Source organism: Bison bison, unplaced genomic scaffold (genome assembly GCF_000754665.1).
Source record: "Bison bison bison isolate TAMUID 2011002044 unplaced genomic scaffold, Bison_UMD1.0 scf7180017864294, whole genome shotgun sequence".
Classification (NCBI taxonomy): Eukaryota; Metazoa; Chordata; class Mammalia; order Artiodactyla; family Bovidae; genus Bison; species Bison bison.
Window position 1 is genome coordinate 1198118 of NW_011494866.1, and position 21050 is coordinate 1219167.

The following is a 21050-nucleotide window of genomic DNA, read 5'->3' on the forward strand; positions in this document are numbered from 1 at the left end:
GTGAGACTTGGACTGTGAAGGAGGCTGAGCACCAAAGAATTGATGCTTTTGAACTGTGGTGTTGGAGAAGACTCCTGAGAGTCCCTTGGACTGCAAGGAGATCCAAGCAGTCCATTCTGAAGGAGATCAGCCCTGGGATTTCTATGGAAGGAATGATGCTAAAGCTCATTCAGCAGTATGTGAACTGCTGAAGGAATGATGCTCAAACTCCAGTACTTTGGCCACTTCATGCAAAGAGTTGACTTATTGGAAAAGACTCTGATGCTGGGAGGGATTGGGGGCAGGAGGAGAAGGGGACGACAGAGGATGAGATGGCATCACTGACTCGATGGATGTGAGTCTGAGTGAACTACAGGAGTTGGTGATGGACAGGGAGGCCTGGCGTGCTGCGATTCACGGGGTCGCAAAGAGTTGGACACGACTGAGTGACTGATCTGATATGATCTGATTTATGACAATGGTAATAAGGTGGAAAGAATGAGTGGCAAGCATGATCTTTGCCTATAAATAACAAAAGGTCTTCCAAGAAGATAAAGTGTTCCATAGGTGGACATTACAGAAGGTAAACTTCAGCTTAATAAGGTACATTTTCTGACTATAAAAATAAAGAGATGAACAATGGTTAGACTAACTTTTCCATCTTCATAAGTCAAATATGAATGTTATCTTAATAGAGGTATTGAAGCAAGAATACAAACAGTAAAATCCTAGAGGATGAACCTGAGCTTTATGGTGTTAATGACATCAATCCTATGATTTCACATGGTTCAGCTTAAGGTCATTCTCAGTTTAAGAAGTGCCACAGGATTATAGGAGGCTTCTGATGCCTCCACCAGAGAAGTTCAATTCAAATTTTCTCTAAAGATGTAGAAGACAGGCAGAAGGTGAATTGAAGAGATGGCAGTCTGGAAACTGATAACAGTAAAGATATACTCAGACCTTGAGGATCATAAGCCCTGCTCCTATAATGAAAAGAAGGCTGAAAATGTTTGAGAGAGAGCTCTAGAGAAGTAGTAGGTTGGTAAGGAAAAAGAAATAGAGGTACTGAAACACTAGAATGCATAGCAGAGACAAAGGTCAACCAGAAAGCTACTGACAACCTGTTCCCAGGTATTTGCTGAGGTCCATGTATGGAATGTTACTAGATTATTAATTGTCAAAGATAATAAGGGGCTCAAAGAACATTTAGGCCAACTTTCTCATTTTGTGGGTATAGATACCAAAGCTGTGTTAGAACATAAACAATGGACACATGAGCTCCTTGGAAGTGTAAACCCAGTCTAGAGTTCAATCTAATAAAATGAAATAGAAGGGGTGAAAGCCTCAATGGACTTAAGAGGTAACAAGAGACTTTCAAGGTCACATTGATTAATATGTGGGCTTTTTTTGTGATAAAGAAGTGCTTTTTCACTAAATCACAGCATTGGCTAAATTTATCAAAATATAATTATAGTTCTCCACCAGAGAACAGTTAATGTCCATGAGAGACAACATTCAAAAGATGTGGGATTACCTATTCTTCTGTTATTGTTATGTCATCCAGCTCTACTATTATCGGCTAGGTTGTGTCCTCCACTCCAAATTCATATGTTGAAGTTGAGTACTTCAGAATGAGACTGTATTTGGAGATAGGTCTTGAAATTAAGTCAAAGCAAGTTGATATGGGTGGACCCTAATCCAATAAAACTGATGCTCTTACAAGAAGAGAGGACTGGGACACAGAAGACATGGGGGGAAAAGATGCTAAGACCTGAGGATAAGATGTTCCTGTACAAGCCAAACAGCGATGAATGAAACAACCATGCTGGCACGTTGATCTGGGAATTCCAGCTTCTAGAACAATAAGAAATCATATTTCCATTGTTTAAGCCACCAATCTGCAGTATTTTGTAATGGAAGCCTAGAAAAACAAATATATTTATTAAATGGTAGGAAACAATGTTTTAAAATACTCCCATAACCTAGATGGGAGTTTAAAAAACAAAGTAAAGCCTGAAAGCTAAAAGGGGACCTCAGGGAGTCAAAGAACTAAGCCTTAAAATGGTAAGTCTTCAGAGGAACCTCAGTTTTTTCAAGATTTTTTTTCAGAGCAAAAACAATATTAATCTGTTGTAAAAGAAAAATTGGTATACTATGAAGTAAAATGCTGAATCTACATGAACCTTCAGAAGAAAAAAACGTGGGTTTGTAATAAAATTTGCAGTAATGGTAGAATGCTTTGGATTATATTCTTAGATTCCCAGAGATCTGGTGTTCATTTGCTTTATATGGAAATTTTAGTGAAAAGTTTGAAAAGCATTGTTTTAAGTGCATTTGATGCTTCTCAAATATTCTTTCATCTATATGGCATGCTGAGGCTTTTGCTCAGTTGTGTCTGATTCTTTGTGACCCCATGGACTATATAGTCCATGGCATTCGTCAGGTCAGAATACTGGAGTGGGTAGCTGTTCCCTTCTCTAGGGGATCTTCCCAACCCAGGGATCGAACCCAGGTCTCCCTCATTGCAGGTGGATTCTTTCCCAGCTGAGCCACCAAAGAAGCCCTTATTCTGTTCTAGGCACTTAAAAAACTGCCAAGAATAACAGACATGAACAGGTTCTACTGCCAGCCCTGTTCACATATGAATAAACCTCCATCTCTAGACAACTCTGATGTATGTCTGGTTTGAAAAGGAACCACCAATGGAGAATGTTCTCAGAAGCTCAACCTTTCTCTCTGTACATCTCTTTCAGCTAATCTCAGCTAAGCCAATGAGGTGAAGAGTAACTCTTTCTGGATAAATGCTTCCTTCTTCTCCTCCCCAGCTTCACATCATTTGGATAAGGGTTCAGGAACAGAAGCAAAAAGGGAAAGACACCACAAGCGTCAGCCTACCTTAACATGCAGGTATAGTTTCCCGTGTCATTGAGAAGCGTGGGCCGGAACCAGAGCACGTCTTTCTCCTTACTAATGCGGTTCTCAGGGAGGCGGAAGTTAATTGGCTCCTCCAGGTCCCGGTCCTGCCTGGTCCAATACCAGATGAGAGTAAGGCCTGCTGAATGGGCTGTGCTGTAGTTATATTTCAAGAAGTGTTCAAAGAGTGGGCACTTGATACGAGCTGGTTCATCTTCATACACTTGGATCTGCCTCATGGTATCTAGTCCCCAGTCATCGCAGCGTTCTGGAATAATCAAAAAGAAAGAAAAGGCAGCTGAATCATCTCACCTCCAAAGAACATACCTTCTCCTTAAGATACCCCCAACCTTTTTCAGGACTCTCTTCTCTGGTCATATTAATTAGCCTCTTTCTAACAAATGCTTATAATAGACAGCTGTGCTGTAAGGAAATGACTTCCTCTCATTCTTTCATCATCTTTTGACTATCTCTTGGATAACAGTGTGATCTGATAGTTTGATCCTGTTGAATCCAACAAGGTATGAGGGAGAATCTCACCTGGACAAGAAATCATGTATTCTTTCACTCCTCTGGGGACAAAGGCAATTCTAAGGATAAGATCTTAACTGAAAAGAGAAGCCCCCTAGTTCTCCCCTGGTCTCCGAATTTGGGGGCTAAATCGTCACTGTCCAATAGCAGTAAAATGCCTGCCACATATTTAAGTAAAACGCCTGCCACATCATTTTAGATGTCTCGATTGCCACATTAAAGAAATAAAAAGAAGCAGGCACAATTAATTTTTATATTTTATTAAACTTGATACATCTAAAACATCACAAATATTAATATTTTATACTTACATTCTTTTTTATAATCAATCTTAAAAATTCAATATACTTTACACTTGTTGCACATATCTGACCGACTACAATACACAGGAAAGCTTTCTAGTAAGAGAGAGATACATAGGGTAGAGCTTAGGCACCCTGCTGGTAGCTAGACCCTACAGAAGCAGAACTGTCAGACCTTTTCACAGCTGATCAAAGATGTAAGAGCAGGGCCAGCTTGCATCAACTGAGTTGAACTTATCTTACTAGAACTGCCCAGACAACTTACAGACTCATGAGCAATAATACATGAGTGATAAATTAAAAGAGGTTTGTGATCATTTGTTAGGCAACATCTTGGGGGTAACAGATAGCTAATAAAACAACTAACAGTGACTAATGTTGATAAGAGCAAAGAGTTTGAAGATTTATGACTTGCAAAATGTTTTGTAAGTAAGTAATAAATCTCTAAATAAATAATAGATCTCTGGGAAATTTAACAAACTGATGTTTCTAAGACTCAACAAATTAGTACTGTTTACAACTGTAATGCTTCATTTAGAAACACCTTTTAAAATCCAATATACAAAAAAAGAACTGGAAAGACCAACATTTTGTTCACATTAAGACAAATTGATATTAAAATATTTTAATTAAACATATATCATAACGTTCTTTAAATATATTTTCACCCACACTGCAAAGTTGTAGAATTAGGTCATTTAGTTTACAGGACATTTTAACCACTGTTTTGTTTTTTTTTTCTTCAGATAAGTAAGTCAGGTTGAATACATGCATCTAATTTCATCCCTTAATGAAACTTCACTAAAACTAATTTTTTGAGACATTATCCCAAGTAATAGCAATAATAAGAGAAAAGACAATAGCAATACCATAACGGACAAAATGGTGACCAGTTTGGCCCATTTAAATGAAAAGTCCTAAATGAGGAGAGGAAAGCTGGAGAACAAACCAATCTGCAAAGTAGAATGCAAAAAACATCAGGAGAAAGTGTCACTATCAAGATAAGTAATCACTACTACCTTAACACCCAATATTTCTGGGCTCTCTTCCTAGGCATATTGTAAGATTGTACTTTTATGTCCTTCTGAAATAAGAGGATGCCATGTGACTCACTTTGGCCAAAATGATGTACCAAGTGTCACATGTAGTGAGTGTTTTAAGAGCCAGAGTATGTTTCACTATGCTTCCTTTTCTTCTGCCTTAGCAAATATGTAAACATAGACATTGAGACTCCTTTAGCTTATTTCCCTTGATATAGATGGCGTATGGAAAAGCTTTACTATTTTAAGTCATAGAGAATTAGGATTGCTTATTACCAATATGAATCATCTATATTATCCTGGCAAATGCAACCACATACCTTAAAAATAAGCACATATATACAATAGTAAAATAAGGAGAAGTAGATGAAGAGTATGTCTAAAAGTGACATTTTTTGTTCCAAGCTCACCCTCCTGGCACTCAGTAACCTTTCTCACTGAGCTTCAAGGATTGGAACAGCCAGGAGAGTGTAAACAGACTTTACACTCCAGGCAGGAGAATGAATGAATCTTCTCTAGAAACCTGACTACTTTCAGAGGAAAGAATCTAACAATCTTACTAAGAGAGAATTTTTTTAAACGACTTATACAGCCATATCATTTAACATAAAAAGCTCAAGATTAACAAACCCCACATACACACTTAGAATTTCTAATCAGCTTCCTAATCACTTCTTAAATACGAACAGCCCTAGGAGACATCTGAAAAAAATCTCTACTATTAACAGTAACACCCAAAGAAACATTGTAAAAAAAATTTGATAAAACCAAAATTATTCAAGAAATCTTTGAAAACAAAACTATCATTAACATCCTCAGAGAGATAAGGAAACTTCTACATTCATCAAGCGAGAACAGGATGATACAACAAAGGAATATTCAGAGAAAAACAAAAATCTCATTAAAATTAAAAAGTGATTAAAGAGAGGTACATTTTAATAAATGGTTTGTTTGGAAGTTGAAATTGAGAATTTTCTAAAGAGTAGAATACAAAGAAAAATAAAAAATAGACAAGAAAGTTAGAAGACTAGTCCAGGAGTCTTAAGATCTCCTTAATAGAATCCCCAAAAGAAAAAAAAAAAAAAGGAGAAAACTCTCAATTAAATAATTCAAAGCAAAAACAAATCTCAGAACTAAAATACATAACCTTCTAAATTAAAAAGAGCTGTCAATTGCTCCAGTACTGTGGATGGAAACAGACTTGCACCACAAAAATATTTTTTATAACCGAAAAAAGAAAAGATTATATAAACTACTGGCAAGTAAGAAAGAGGAAAAAAAATAGTCACATACTAGGAAGACTAGGAATCAGAATGGCTTTGCAACTTTTAAAAACAAGACTAGAAACTAGAAGATAATGACTCAATGCATCTTATGGAAATGTTTTATCAATCTTGAATCTTAAACCCAACTAACATTTTCAGACACATAAAGACTCAGTAATTTTTCTTCCTATACTATTTTTCAAGAAGCTTCTGGGGAATTTGTGTCCAGAAAAAAAAAGAGAGGAAAAACAACAGAGGCAAAAATGAGATCAAGGATTAGAAGGATCCAACTAAAGAGAGAGGGGAAGGGATTCCCAGGATAACAATGCAGAACATCCTAGGAAAGCAACTATACATTAGGGTTTGATGGTAAATCGGTATAGATAGAAGGAAAATGGAGATCACCAACAAAGGAAAAAAACTGTAACTGATGGATTATCTGATTAGATTACCACAGTGAACAATTATGCTGAAGGGCAATTGAAAAGTATAAAAATATTTACCAAAAGATACTAATTAGGGATTTCTCTGGTGGTCCAGTGGTTAAGACTCCCTATTTTCATTGCAGGGGTTGCAAATTCAATCCCTGGTCAGAGAACTAAGATCCCACATGATGAACTAAGATCCCACATAATTTAAATTGATCCCATATCCTTTTTTAAATTGTTATTTTGGCTAGGGACTTTTGCTTTGTTTTGTTTCAATGTGGACCATTTTAAAAGTCTTTATTGAACTCGTTACAATATTGTTCTATGTTTTGAATTTTTTGGCTGTGAGGCATGTGGGATCTTAGCCCCTACAACCAGGGACCCAACCCACACCCAGTGCATTGGAAAGCAAAGTCTTAACCACTGGACTGCCACAGAAATCCCAGCCCTAAGAAGTCTTTATGACCCTGAACAATAATTAATAATAGCAAGACAGATGATAAGTGACAGGTGGATTTTTTTTTTGGTAAAGATAAGAGAATGCTAATTGTGAAAATGAAATGGAAAAAGAGAATCAAAACCAGAAGCATGTACTCAGGCAGACAAATTTAGAACAAAGTTTGAAATGAAATTTTGGTGTTCACCAGGGCAGACTGTGGCAGAGACTGGGTAAATGTTCATTAGTTCTGTTTTCTCTTCTTGGCCCGTATGAAACCTGCACATCCTTGGCAATTGGGTTGGGACCACGTGACTTGGTTCTGGCCAGTGAGGGACCGGAAATACTATACAACTTGAAATTCTCAGCATAATCTTTGGTGCTTTCTCTTTCCCTTCCATGGAGTCCTTGAATTTGCGAAAAATGCAGCATGACAACATGGAAGGAGCCTGGATTCCTGCCATCAGTCAAAGCAGGGCTTCTCAGGAAAGCTTTGAAAGTTTCTCACTTTCAAAGAGTTAAGCCAAATCTCTATCAATTAAGGCACTGAGATGTAAGACACTAGTTTGTTATAGCAAGTAGTATTGACTAATAAAGGAAGCCAGAATTTTTCTCTCATAATATAATAATAAATCAAGAGCAAACAGACTTATTTTTAAAACAACATATGTTAAAGGCCCTTACATAGTAAAATTTAAACACAGGTTAACAAAAATGTCTGTTTTATTCACTGAATATCTTTTCAACCAAATTAAATGTAATACAGTGTCAAGGGGAAAAGACATCTTATATCTTCAATGTATCTCCCTTACAGAATATTTCATGGGTCAAATGAGTATATCTATAGAGTGAATCAGACTCCTTTACAATAGGGACCAAAAAACACACATATTAGTATTTGTAAGCATTAGTAAAAATGATATTAGTATTGAGTTTTTTTGGGGGGGCATTTACCCATTTGAAATTAGTTCTGAGAGTTCTTTAACTTTCCCTAGCCAGCCACCTGAGGGAACTTTGTCAGAGATTTTTAAATTATTCAATGAACAAATAAAAATAAAATCTATGACAATGGACAGGAGTGTCATGCAATACCAAATTAATTATACGATTCACTGCAGGCACCAGGCAAAGAAGATACTGGGGAAATGGCTGTTATGCAAATAGATGTACCTCTAATAACAGCAAAGGGAATTTAACAAATTACTGGCACAGAGAATTACTTTTTTGTTTAAAATGTCCCTTCTCACCCAGAGAACTCCATAGTGGAAGTCCTCTCTAAGCTGGCCCCTCTAAGCTGGGAGGACTATAAAGTCATCATTTCCCTCAGTCAAAGGATTTCTTACGGCTGGGGCTTGGTGGCACAGAGGACTAATGGGAAGGTGCAAAGCCAAGCCACTGGAAAATCAACCCACGCTCCTGACAGCAATTAGCATTTATATAGCAGGGTATACATTTTAACTAATTAATCTCACAACACCCTCTTGGGCTTTCATGCCCATTCCCACATTACATGCCAGGAAATGAAGACAGAAAGATTAATTGACTACTTTTGCCTGAGTGGTAGCACAAATAAAAGCTGCCTGAACATAGCTCTGGGAGGCTTGTTCCAAAGCTATGTTCACACATACAAAGCAAGATATTTCCCACAGGAAAGCTACTCATATATTTGTATTTATTAACTATTTACTGGAAGCCTGCTGTGTTGGGTGCTACAGTAAAGAGACTGTAAATTTAAGAAATCAAGAAGCTCAAGTATAGGAGGAAAAAAAGGAGGGGGAGGAGTTTTAAATATTGGAAGAACTAAGGTGGAATTAATGTCTATATGTAATTATTTGCCCTGTGCCACTTACTTACAACCTTGGACAAAATGCTTCCCCCTCAGATTCATGTGTCATATGCCTATTGTATAGTGCTGTATGGAAAGCTGAGGTCTAGAGACATGTAAAGAGCTCAGTATATATTAGCTGGATCTGCATGATAAATCTTAGTGGGTCTTTGTCCAGCAAGAGATTAATAATGTTGGAAAGAGAAAGACATAGACACAAAATTAATTAAAAGAAAATACTTGGTAGAATGAATGAACCAACTGTTAAAACAGGCTTCTAAGCAGGACAGTAGTCATTATATTAGTATAGTATAGTAGTGTAGTGTAGTATAGTATCATATAGTGTAGTATGGTATAGTGTAGTATTGTAAAGTATAGTATAGTATAGTATATACATGGTGCAGGTAGAAATAACAATCCTGAGATTGAGTTTAGATGAGAACCAGGCCCTTTTAACATCCTATCTTGGAATGCGGCATAGATGAAGTCACCTTAAAAACTCCTATCAGCCCCTTCTAGTAGTCCTATGTCTGAGGGCAGAGACTCAGTCTAATGCAAGGCTGGTTTTACAACCATCTTGGTAATTTTGAATAGTTTTGTTTTTCTAGTAGTATACTTGGCGCCTCATGAAAATTACCCTGGTACTGTGACCCAGACCCACTCCAGTGTTCTTGCCTGGAGAATCCCAGGGACGGGGGAGCCTGGTGGGCCGCCGTCTATGGGGTCGCACAGAGTCGAACACGACTGAAACGACTTAGCAGCAGCAGCAGCAGCAGCAACTGTGACCCAGAGAGAATCTAAAGTGTGAGCAAGCTGGTTAGGCTGGGAAGCAACACTAAATGAGTGACATGAAGACAAGAAGTAAATCAACAGACTAAGTGTGGGCAAGTCCTGAGGTAAGATAGAGAAGTGTCAGACACAAAACCCGTAGCAGGAGCCCTGAGGGAGAAGACATGCACAGAGCATTAACATTGGGGTTAACAAACATGATTCAGAAGCAGACTTTAATACCCACTGACTGTATTAATTCAAGTAAAAATAACTACTGAGCAACCCATCCTGCATGTGTGTGTCACTTCAGTCATGCCTGACTCTTTGCGACCATATGTACTGTATCCCATCAGGCTCCTCTGTCCATGGGATTCTCCAGGCAAGAATGCTGGAGTAGACTGCTATGCCCTCCTTCAGGGAATCTTCCCGAGCCAGAGATGGAACCTGAGTCTCTTATGTCTCCTGCATTGGCAGGCAGCTTCTTTACCACTAGCACCACCTAAGCCAAGTACTGAAGCAGGTGTTTAGAATTCATTGGTGAATTAAATAAAGGTCTCACAGAGTATACCTTCTTACATAAGGAGACTGACAATAAAAATGCTAAGTAAGAAAAGCATAGGGTACATCGGAAGGTAATAAGCCAATGAAACAAAGAAAAACACTGAATCTCATAAGAGGGATCAAGAATGAGGGAATGGGGGAGAGAAGAGAGTCATAAGTATGAAATTTTTAAAAAGATAGGCAGGGTAAGTCATTCAACTATAATAAACCTCAGTTTCCACATCCAAAACATGAAGATTATAATAGTACAGAGTACTTAAGAAAAACAGAGTGAGGCAGGGATAAAAAGTACTATAGAAACTATAAAGCTCTATACATGTACCCCTTGCAATTCATATGTAGACTGCCATTCTCTGCGTGACCTGTGGAAAATGATTCTTCTCTCCAGGTCTGTGGTAGAAACTGTTAAACATGTCTCATTTACCATGTTCCTGCATCCTTCTTTTTTTAGCATTTGGGAATTTCCACTTGGGTATACAGCCATTCAGAATAAAGGCTACATTTTCCAGCTTCAGTCTCACCTGGACAGAGTCAGGGGACTAAGTTCTGGCCAATGGAATATGTGTGAAATCATCATGTGGGAGATTTCAGAAAGTTGCCTTGAGAAACATTGACATACTGGATGTTTCCTGGGCTTTGCTACTACCCTACTTCTTCCATCTTGCTGCTGGAAACTTGAAAAGTGACAGCTGAAACTACCTTATTGACCATAAGAATAAAGGCCACACCCTGAAGATGGAGGAAGGTGAAAGTGAGAGGAGATGGGACCGTGAATGAAGTATGGAGCAGCTTAATCAAACCTGAATATTCTACCTCTAGATTTTACATAAGAAATATCCTTTCTGCTAGAAGTGTGGTCCATGACCACTATCTCATTAGCACCGCTTGAGAATCTGTCAGAATTACAGACTTCCAGGCCCCACATATCCTCACTATATCAGAATCTACAGTTTAACAAGATCCCTAGGTGATTTCTATGGAAGTATTAATTTATTTTGAATCTTCTTATTCACAACTGATCATTATCCTAATTGATAACAATGTCCTATTTCATCTCTTATAATAAGTAGGTTGTTGAACTATTTCTGAGGTTGTATCCACCCTGTCAGTCTATGACTCCGATTAACATTTACATTTAAAAATATATTCTCTTTTGTTCCTCTGTGGAAAAAAATATTTAAACCATCCAGATATTTTTTTAGCAGTGTCTTATTATAAACCACCAGTTTTCAGAAAAAAAAAATCTATAAACTACATTTCCTAGAGCATGATTTAAGTGAAAAAAAAAAAGATGATTAAAACTTAGATAATTTTTATTCAGAGCAGAGCTACTCAAAGGTCTAGAAAATGTTGCTGAAATTTAATAGTTGTCAACTAAGCCATCACAAGGAGAGAGACAAGTTCCTGATGGGGGAGGAAAGCTGGAGAGGCTCTGAGCACCCATCAGACATCTCAGGATGCTTGTACTGTTCAATAATACTCAGCTAATAACTGGCAGATGGCTTTCCTGGACCAGATAATTAGACATACCTTACTCCCACTAAAGAAGGGAGTTTTCTTGATTGAAAAAAAAAAGAACTAGCTCCAAGAGGATAAGATTTGCCAGATAAGAAAAGAACGCCAAATTCAGAAAGTGTGTTGGGGGAGGGTAAAGATCTACAAGTTACAGCTTCAGTTTTGCAGTTTAGAGTTTGCTGCTAGAAAAAGTATTATTCCAGATAGTATATAACGCTTCCTTGACACACTGAGCACTTATCATTACACTGACCTAAAGGCTGCTATTTTATATCAATTAGAAGTGGTAGTCCTTACAATTAAAACAACAACAAAAAAGTAGAGAAAGTCATTACCAGGCAAACAAGAAAATAAAGATAAGAGGTGAAAAAGGACAATGAAATCTCACAATTGGTTGAAAACAACAAAACCAGTGATGTTTAGATCTAAAACATACACCAAAGCAGGTGATACTCACAGTTACAAAATCAAACCATCTGAAGGATCACAGAGTTACGATCTTTCTTTGTCTGGCACCGGCACTCTAGGGTCTCTGAACAGTTTGGTTTTTATTCAATACCTGCCATGTGGCTGTTTTTCTCCCAGTCTGTGAACATGAGTGTCACTTTCTACACAGCTCTCCTTGTGGCAGAGGACTTGAGAAAAAGCCCTGGTGCTCTAGAAATGTTTACAGTTCTCAGGTCTAGAAGAGCTGCTGAAGGTCTCCAGGCTCACTCTTGGTCTCCATCAAGTCATCCCCCAACTGGTGTCTGGAGTACCAACAAAGAGACCCTTCATCATCATGAGTTAATGTCCAAGAAAGGCCCATAGCTGCCCTTCCTGCTGCTGCGTATAATAAGGAGAAATATGGAATAGCATTATCTAACAGCTGCCTAGAAAAGGCTCTGCTTCTCTCATCAAAGTGGCAGCAGGGGTGAGCAGGCTAAAGAATGGATTGTGGGTGTGTTGCCTCTTTACCATGGTTCCATTATTTTCTTTAAAAAAAAATCACTGTAATGAGCATCCTCATGTGGCTGAAGGGAGTGATTTTCTTTGCAGGGCTGTTGTGACAATAAATAAACTGGCTTATGTCAAGTGTGACACAGTGCACTAGGGAAACTCTAAGCAGTCATTAGCTGGTTTTTATGTTTTTTCCCCAAGCAATTTTTTCTAATCCATGATGAAGATGTAAATATCCAATTACTATTCACATAAAATCAGCAGCCTTCGCTCTCTTTATTTTCATTATTACTCAATATTTGCTTGGCTCCTAGAGTTGTAGGGGATATAAACAAAATGTAGCACAAAGCAAGGTCTTTGCTTTCAAATCTTCATTCAAGAAGTAGGCCCTCAGTATTGGAAGTAAAGGCATTTTGGACATCATCACAGAATCCCAAAACACATGGGTCTTAGATCTGGTTGTAGCCTTCTATTCCAGTAGATATCTGGTAATACCCTCATTTCACAGATGAGGTGAATGAAGCTAAGAGAAGATAAAAGACATACCTGAGAGATGGCCTAATTATATATGATAGAGGTGGGGAGGGACCAAATAGATCTCATATCCTGACATGGCTTTCCCTGTAGAGCCTCTGCATGTCCTTTCTCAGTCATTTCTGACTCTGTGACACCATGGACTGTAGCCTGCCAGACTCCTCCATCCATGGCATTCTCCAGGCAAGAATACTGGAGTGGGTTGCCATTTCATTCTCCTGGGGATCTTTCTTACCCAGGGATTTAACTCAATCTCCTGCATTGGTAGGTGAATTATTTGCCACTGAGCCACCTGTGGAGTCTCTGGAGCCTGTCAATTCCAGTTTGAATCCTTATTCTGCTACATGCTAGCCATGGGGGCAAGTGCAAGTAAATATTCCTATGTGTCAAAGAAGGCTGGTTTTAAGACTAAACAGACAATCCTTTTTAATGCATTCAACAGAGAACTCTTCAGTAGTCCTCACTATTCTTAATATTATATTCCTCTCTTTCTTGATTCCAAACAGAGTATGGATAATTTCAAACTAAATATAGCCCGACAAATATTGTTAACATTTAACCTATGGGGACTCCCCTCTAACATGGTATTTGAGACTGTTAGACTACAAGGGAGTTTTTGAAACATCTAGAACAACCCTCCCATTTTATGTATGAAGTAGCTAAGCCCAGAGAGCTAACTTGATGAATGACTCAGAGCTCACGGGCAAACATAGAAACTTTTTTTCAAGGCAAGTGTCATGTTCTTTCTACTCCATCATTCTGGTGAAATACAGATCTGTGCAAACATTCCCAGTTGGTATTAGCAATGTAAATAGTACAATAGCATATTCTCCTAGAAAACAGGTGGAAATGGGCAAGAAAGCCAATGCAGGAAGACTGAAACAGAAAAGAGTAATAGTGGAGCACAGGAGGGAACTCTACATGTGTTCTGCATAATAGAGCCACCCAATTCTCCCTCTCATTTTACAGGTGACATATGGGTCTTATCGTTGAGGCTGATATTAAAACAAGTGACAGCCCTGCCCATAGGTGTGGCACTTGGAAAGAAAGATTTCGTGCCCCAGCTTCCTCATGTGTAATAACACATGAAGCAAAATATGAAGCTAATGAAAGTTCCTACCTCGTGGACCAAATACAAGTTCCTGCCTCATGGAACTACTGACAGGGGTAAAAAAGATCACACAAGAAAATACCACATGCTTGGATGCCTAGTAACTTAACAAATTTTAGCTAAAATTATGTTGATTTTCACAGATGAGGGAAATAAAAACTGGAAAGATAGCAGGGAAAAGTACTACGTGCATTTGTTTCAAGCTTTTATTGTGTTTTACCAGAGTCCGGACAGAAAATTCAAAATTAAGAGTTGACTCTTAAAATGTAGAAAGCAGGCTAAGCATAAACCTACTTCCTAATTAGCAATGATAGCCAAGCGATCACTTTTCCCTGTGATGGAAATGCAAAGCCCTCCATATACTCAAGTGGTCTCTATACCCTCCCTCCTTAAGTCTTGCATTCCAGTTGGAGGTTCAGGGAGGTGTGCTCAGTGCAAAGTACATCAGAGGCCTTCAATTTTTAATTAAAAGCTATATGATTCCCATGCCTCAAGATCGGCAATCATATTTTATAAACAATGACAAAGCTAAAGAAAAAAAAAAAAAAAGAGCATCTTGTGAGCTTTGCCAGCAATCTCCCCATAAATTCTCAGGAAATTGCCTGGAGTAAAAGGGTGTTTGAGATCTTCATTACCTGCCAGAGGAAGAGACATGGGTTACAATCCTCCCAGTGCATTTAAGAGAGGCATCACCTATAAAATGCAAGTGCAGTCTCATTCAATTTTAATAATGTGTCAAGCATGTAGATTTTTCTTGAAAGCTGGTAGTTATAGGCAGAAAACAAAACATTCTGAGAGAAAATCAGGTGAAGCAAGCAACAAAGCTGAGCATTAAGGGTCTGGGAAATGTCTAGGTGTGAATGATGACGGAGGGTACAGGAAGAATTCATAAGGTACAGGTTTCTGAGTGTCTGGGCTTCCAGTAGTTCCTCATCTAGAGAACAGTGTCAGCTTCCAAAAGGAGGAGCAGGGTCTTGGAAAGATAAACGCCAAGACTAAATCACGGTCTAAGTTTCTGAATGTTTAAGACACTTCTAACTCAGTGTGCTTCTAAGAAAACGACTATGCATTGGAGCTAGAAGATTACAAATCATCCCGTTCCAGGACATGTTATACTGACTAGACTCTGGGACCAGAGGGCTGAAGGAATGCCTGAAAAAAGGACTGAGTTAGGAGCAGAGGCTGGATGGAATCGTCCAGATTCCTAGTTATCTGCCCCATGTCATGCATGACTTCTGCCTATAAAACCAATTACAAAAGATAATTTATACCACACTTCCATCAATTTTTGTTTTTCTTTACTCCTGGTATATCAAAGTTTGAACTTTTATGCTTAAATTTATGCTCAGCTTCTTGACTCACTATAGGGTTTAGAACATTTGTCTCATATATTCATTGCCAAAGAGAAAGCAGAAAACACAAACCAACTTTTCTGAAATCCAGAGCTCTTGAAACATAGGAAGCAAAACAGAAGAACAAACTTTTAATATAGGAAGCAAAAGCAAACACTCTGAAGAAACCAAATGCAGAAGTTTTTAGCTAATAACCCTATTATCAGCCCTCTTTCACACAGTACACACATTTTCCATTGACACTCATGAAGGGCTATATGCCAATGTTCTGCCACTGAATAAAAGCAAATAATTATGATAAAGAAGAAAAATGAAAACAAGAGAAATAGGTGCTAGATCAAGAAAAGGGTCTGCAGTCATACCAAGAAGGCTTTTGGGAGCACACAACTTTGACTGTCATTGTATATATCTCTGTTTCGTGTATCTGTGTGTTCACTCAAGGTATATATCCCAAGGCAAAACTATTAAGACCAGGACACTCTTCTCTGGGTAATTTCCACCTCTCAATGCTGTGGCTCCCGGCCTTGTGGAGAAAGTGACAACAGAGGTGGTGGATTAGAAACTCTGTAATGACCTATATGGCAAAAGAATTTTAAAAAGAGTTCAGTTCAGTTCAGTTGCTCAGTCATGTCTGACTCTGCAACCCCATGGACTGCAGCACCCCAGGCTTCCCTGTCCATCACCAGCTACTGGAGATTACTCAAACTCATGTCCATCAAGTCAGTGATGTCATCCAACTATCTCATCCTCTGTTGTCCCCTTCTCCTCCTGCCTTCAATCTTTCCCAGCATCTGGGTCTTTTCAAATGAGTCAGTTCTTCACATCAGGTGGCCAAAGTATTGGAGTTTTGGCTTCACCATCAATCCTTCCAATGAATAATCAGGACTGATTTCTTTAAGATTGACTGGTTTGATCTCCTTGCAGTCCAAGGGACTCTCAAGAGTCTTCTCCAACACCACAGTTCAAAAGCATCAATTATCTGGTGTTCAGCTTTCTTTATAGTCCAACTCTCACATCCATACATGACCACTGGAAAAACCATAGCTTTGATTAGATGGACCTTTGTTGGCAAAGTAATGAATGTCTCTGCTTTTCAATATGGTGTCTAAGTTTGTCATAGCTTTTCTTTCAAGGAGCAAGAGTCTTTTAATTTCAATGCTGCAGTCACCATCTGCAGTGATTTTGGAGCCCCCCAAAATAAAGTCTCTTACTGTTTCCATTGTTTCCCCATCTATTTGTCATGAAGTGATGGGAGCAGATGCCACGATCTTAGTTTTCCAAATGTTGAGTTTTAAGTCAACTTTTTCACCCTCCTCTTTCACTTTCATCAAGAGGCTCTTTAGTTCTTCTTCACTTTCTGCCATAAGGGTGATGTCATCTGCATTTCTGAGGTTATTGATAATTCTCCTAGCAATCTTGATTCCAGCTTGTGCTTCATCCAGCCCACCATTTTGCATGATGTACTCTGAATATAAGTTAAATAAGCAGGGTGACAATATACAGCCTTGACATACTCCTTTCCTGATTTGGAACCAGTCTGTTGTTCTATATCCAGTTCTAACTGTTGCTTCTTAACCTGCATACAGATTTCTCAGGAGGCAGGTAAGGTCCCATCTCTTGAAGAATTTTCCACAGTGTGTTGAGATCCACAAAGTCAAAGGCTTTGGCATAGTCAATAAAGCAGAAGCAGATGTTTTTCTGGAACTCTCTTGCCTTTTCGATGATCCAATAGATGTTGGCAATTTGATCTCTGATTCCCCTGCCTTTTCTAAATCCAGCTTGAACATGTGGAAGTTTACAGTCCATGTATTGTTGAAACCTGGCTTGGAGGATTTTGAGCATTTTTTTGATAGCATCTGAGATGAGTGCAATTGTGTGGTAGTTTGAACATTCTTTGGCATTGCCTTTCTTTGGGATCTCCTGACTCCATGTTGCCCAACTCCATGTCTCCCGTGTCTCCTGCATTATAGGCAGATTTTTAACTGCTGAGCCACCAGGGAAGTCCCATAGTAAACTGCTGAGCCTTTTCTTTGACTATACAAATTCATTTTCAGACATATCTTTAAACTTCCTTGCCATTAAATATAGTTCCTGAGGTACATCTAATAGTATTCTTTATAGGGAATAACAATATAGGGTCAACAGATCTGATTTCTTGCACCAACTCTACCAGTGACAATACCATTACTATAATAATTACCACTATGGCCACCTAGTATTGAATATTTTCTATATGCCAAGTATTAAGTGCTTTACATTTATTATCTCTTTTAATTCTCACAACAACTCTTTCAGATGATTTTATTATTGTCCCCATTTAACAAGTGAGGAATGAGAGCCTTAGTAAGTCAAAGAGTACTTGCAGGATTACACGGTGTGAAATTAATTAAAAAAGGAGGCCCTCAGACTGAGGTGATTGTAATGTCTTGGAAGCCTACCTAAGCAATACAAAACCTAAGCCTGGGATACTTCAAGGTAAAGAAAGTCAAAATCTAAGGACAGTCACAAAGAGCCAACTGAGCTTTTTCATCTAATGCAACCATGTTAGCTATGGCCAAGCAAATAAATTCCTTGTCTTGCTGCCACCTCTTCTCTATAGAAGTCTTGCCCCTAGTTGCCCTCTGTGAAGTGCTCCTAACTACATCCAGTTTGGCACTGCCCAGTTTGAAGTGATTTTTGTTCAAATAAACTCTTAAAAACTTTAGTATGCCTGAATTTATCTTTTAACAATAGCAGGTAAGTGAGAGAAGAATTCTACCCCAGATCTGCCTCATTCCAGAGTCTAAAATTTAATCATGACTGTGGCCAAATAACTTCTCTTCTCTTGAATTTTGTTTTCTCATGGATACTACAAAGATGTAAAACCAGATGATCTCTAACTCTTTCCATCTCTGTAACGTGATGGGTTTATCGAGTGTTTTCTAGCTTGAATCTTAAAAATGTAAAATCAAGCCTGTTTTTCAGGGATATGGGTGGGAGGGGATGGGCACTTGTTAATAGAAAACTGACCAAACTGAGTAAGTCTCTTTACTGAGGAGAATAAAATCAGTGATTAGCAGTTTCCAGTGTCAGCAGGCACATGTCATAGCCAAGAGCAATGGGCGGATCACACCTGTCTGAATCAGAGTGTTATCATGTAGTCTCGTTTCCAGTGGACACTTCGAAGCTATCTTCATGCTCAACTTTCTCTCAAACACCCACTTTTAAAAAGCAGAGGAATCAGAAAAGTCAGCTCGTCCTCGAAGGCTGCTCCCTCGGGCATTGACTGCCTCTGTCTTATTAAGTATAGTCAGGCATGACTCAGCTCCTCCGTCAACTGTCTGGGAAGGAGAACATTTCATGCTGGTAGAAAATCACCTTAAGCAGAACAATGAAAGACATTTAAGGTACACAGTTAAAACTGGGTTGCTTATTACTCAAAATCAAATCGTCCTTTTCTTATTCTAGACAGTAAAGCATAATCACAGCCAGTAGGGATACAGACTGCATTTGCTTAGAACACATCGGATCATGCTGTCAGCTCCAGTTACCACTACCAGCCACTCAGACACCTCTTCTGTCTGGGTCGCAAAGCAAAGGGAACTGTGGGTTATGCCATGTCTTTCAATCAATAAACCCTCAGTGAGAACCTACTACATGCAATAGTTTCTAATTGACTCTTCTGGAGGCATAAAGACAAAGGGAAGATACAGTTTCTGCCCTCAAAGGTCTCACTATCTCAAGAAGGTAGACAGGCAAATAATTAATTTCAATGCAAAGCAAAATAAAGTAAATGCTAAAAAGAAAAAAGATGCACCATGTCATTAGAGGGCAGAAGGAGCTCTTAATTCCGACTGTAGGGGAGGGTGGAGAGTTCAATGAAGCCTTCACAGAAGAGACAGCATCTGATTTAAGCCTGAAAAATGAATAAAATGTGCACTGACAGACACAAAGGGAGGAGTCCAGGCTGGTGGAACATTGTAAGTAAAGGCATGACTAGTCTATAAATCAGCTGGGACTGGATTATAGGGTGTGGGATGATTTAGTTAAGCATAAGGGTGGGAGATTAGGTTTATACAGGGTAAGAAACTGACTTAGGAGTGACACATATTAATGATGACTATGGTAGAGATGAAGACTGGATTGGGAAATACGTTTGCTCCCTGGGGTTGTTCATGGCTCACACACATGTGTGCCTCCAGACATGTCAAGAATGGAATGCCTTTTGTTTTGTTTAGTCACTAAGTCATGTGCAACTCTTTGCAACCCCATGGCCTATAGCCTGCCAGGCTCCTTTGTCCATGGAGCTTCCCAAACAAGAATACTGGAGTGGGTTGCCATTCCCTTCTCCAGGGCATCTTCCCGATCTAGGGATCAAACCTGCATCTCCTGCATTGCAGGTGGATTCTTTACCACTGAGCCACCAGGGAAGTTATCCATTTGTTATTTCTGTGTTTACTTACACACCACAAATGATGACAAAAGAAGCAATTACAGTAACCTGGGCTCAGGGATGGTGGACAATGAAGCTCTAGTCTCTTCTGAGGTGATCCTCTCACTCCACAATTGTTAGATTAGAGAACTATGATTTATCAAGATGAGAAAGACAAACTAGGATTTGTCAAGATGAGAAAGACATTGCCCAGTGCCTGTTCCTTTTCCACCCCAACCCCCAATATTATCTTCACTGATCATACATGAAGCAGCCACTTTACTATAATTTCTGGAACTTAATTATCCAAGACCTACATTGCTTCTCTCTTATGGAGTCTATGCTCAAAATATTTTAATAAACAGAAACTTCAATGAATAGCACTGCTCTGTAGTATAGCACACTATCTGTACATCCCCTATGGGACTCAGAATATCAGACTATGGCTTACAGACCACTGAATATAGGGACTCTCTTTTCAACTACCAAAGTTTCCTTTTCACAGGACAACTGACCTTTTCAGCTTTACACCCCACATTGTGCCTGAACAAGCCAAGAAGCTCTGTAAACATGCAGAGTGAAAAGGAGAACAATGGTAGATTCAGTGACAGGCCGACAGGGCTTGAAGATAACTGGAAAAATTCAGGGTTAGCAAGATACAAGTTACAGATGAGAAAAAAATTTAAAAACATCCCACATCTGATAAAAAATGTAAACAGATATGTAAAGAGCTCTCAAAATTCAATGAGATAACAATTTAAAAAGGGATAAAACATTTCAACAGACATTTTATCAAAGAAACTATATAAAGAGAAAATAAACATATGAAAAAATGTCCCAAATCATTAGTCATTAGATAAATGCCAATTAAAAATCACAAAGGATACTACCACACACCCATTAGAATGGCTAATTTTTTTTAAAGGGGAAAATACTAATTGTTAATAAGGAATGGCATGGAAAATATCAAGTGTTAACAAGGATAAGCCGAACTCCCATTCACTGCTGATGCCAAAGCAAAATGAAGTACAACCACTTTAGAAAACAGCTTGACATTTTTCTATTAAGTTAAATATATACTTACAATATGATCTAGCAATATTAGTTCTAGGTATTTAACAAAGATAAATGAAAACT

At 38.6% G+C, this 21050-nt stretch overlaps 1 protein-coding gene across 2 annotated transcripts in view; it reads right to left on the bottom strand.

The window, feature by feature from the left end:
• Positions 1-21050, bottom strand: part of IL1RAP (interleukin 1 receptor accessory protein) — a 145303-nt gene that overhangs the window by 46701 nt on the left and 77552 nt on the right. For both annotated transcript variants that reach the window (XM_010850699.1, XM_010850700.1), the window contains exon 3: positions 2875-3160. In XM_010850699.1, the coding sequence (XP_010849001.1) occupies positions 2875-3160 (286 nt within the window). The remainder of the gene's footprint in view (positions 1-2874; positions 3161-21050) is intronic.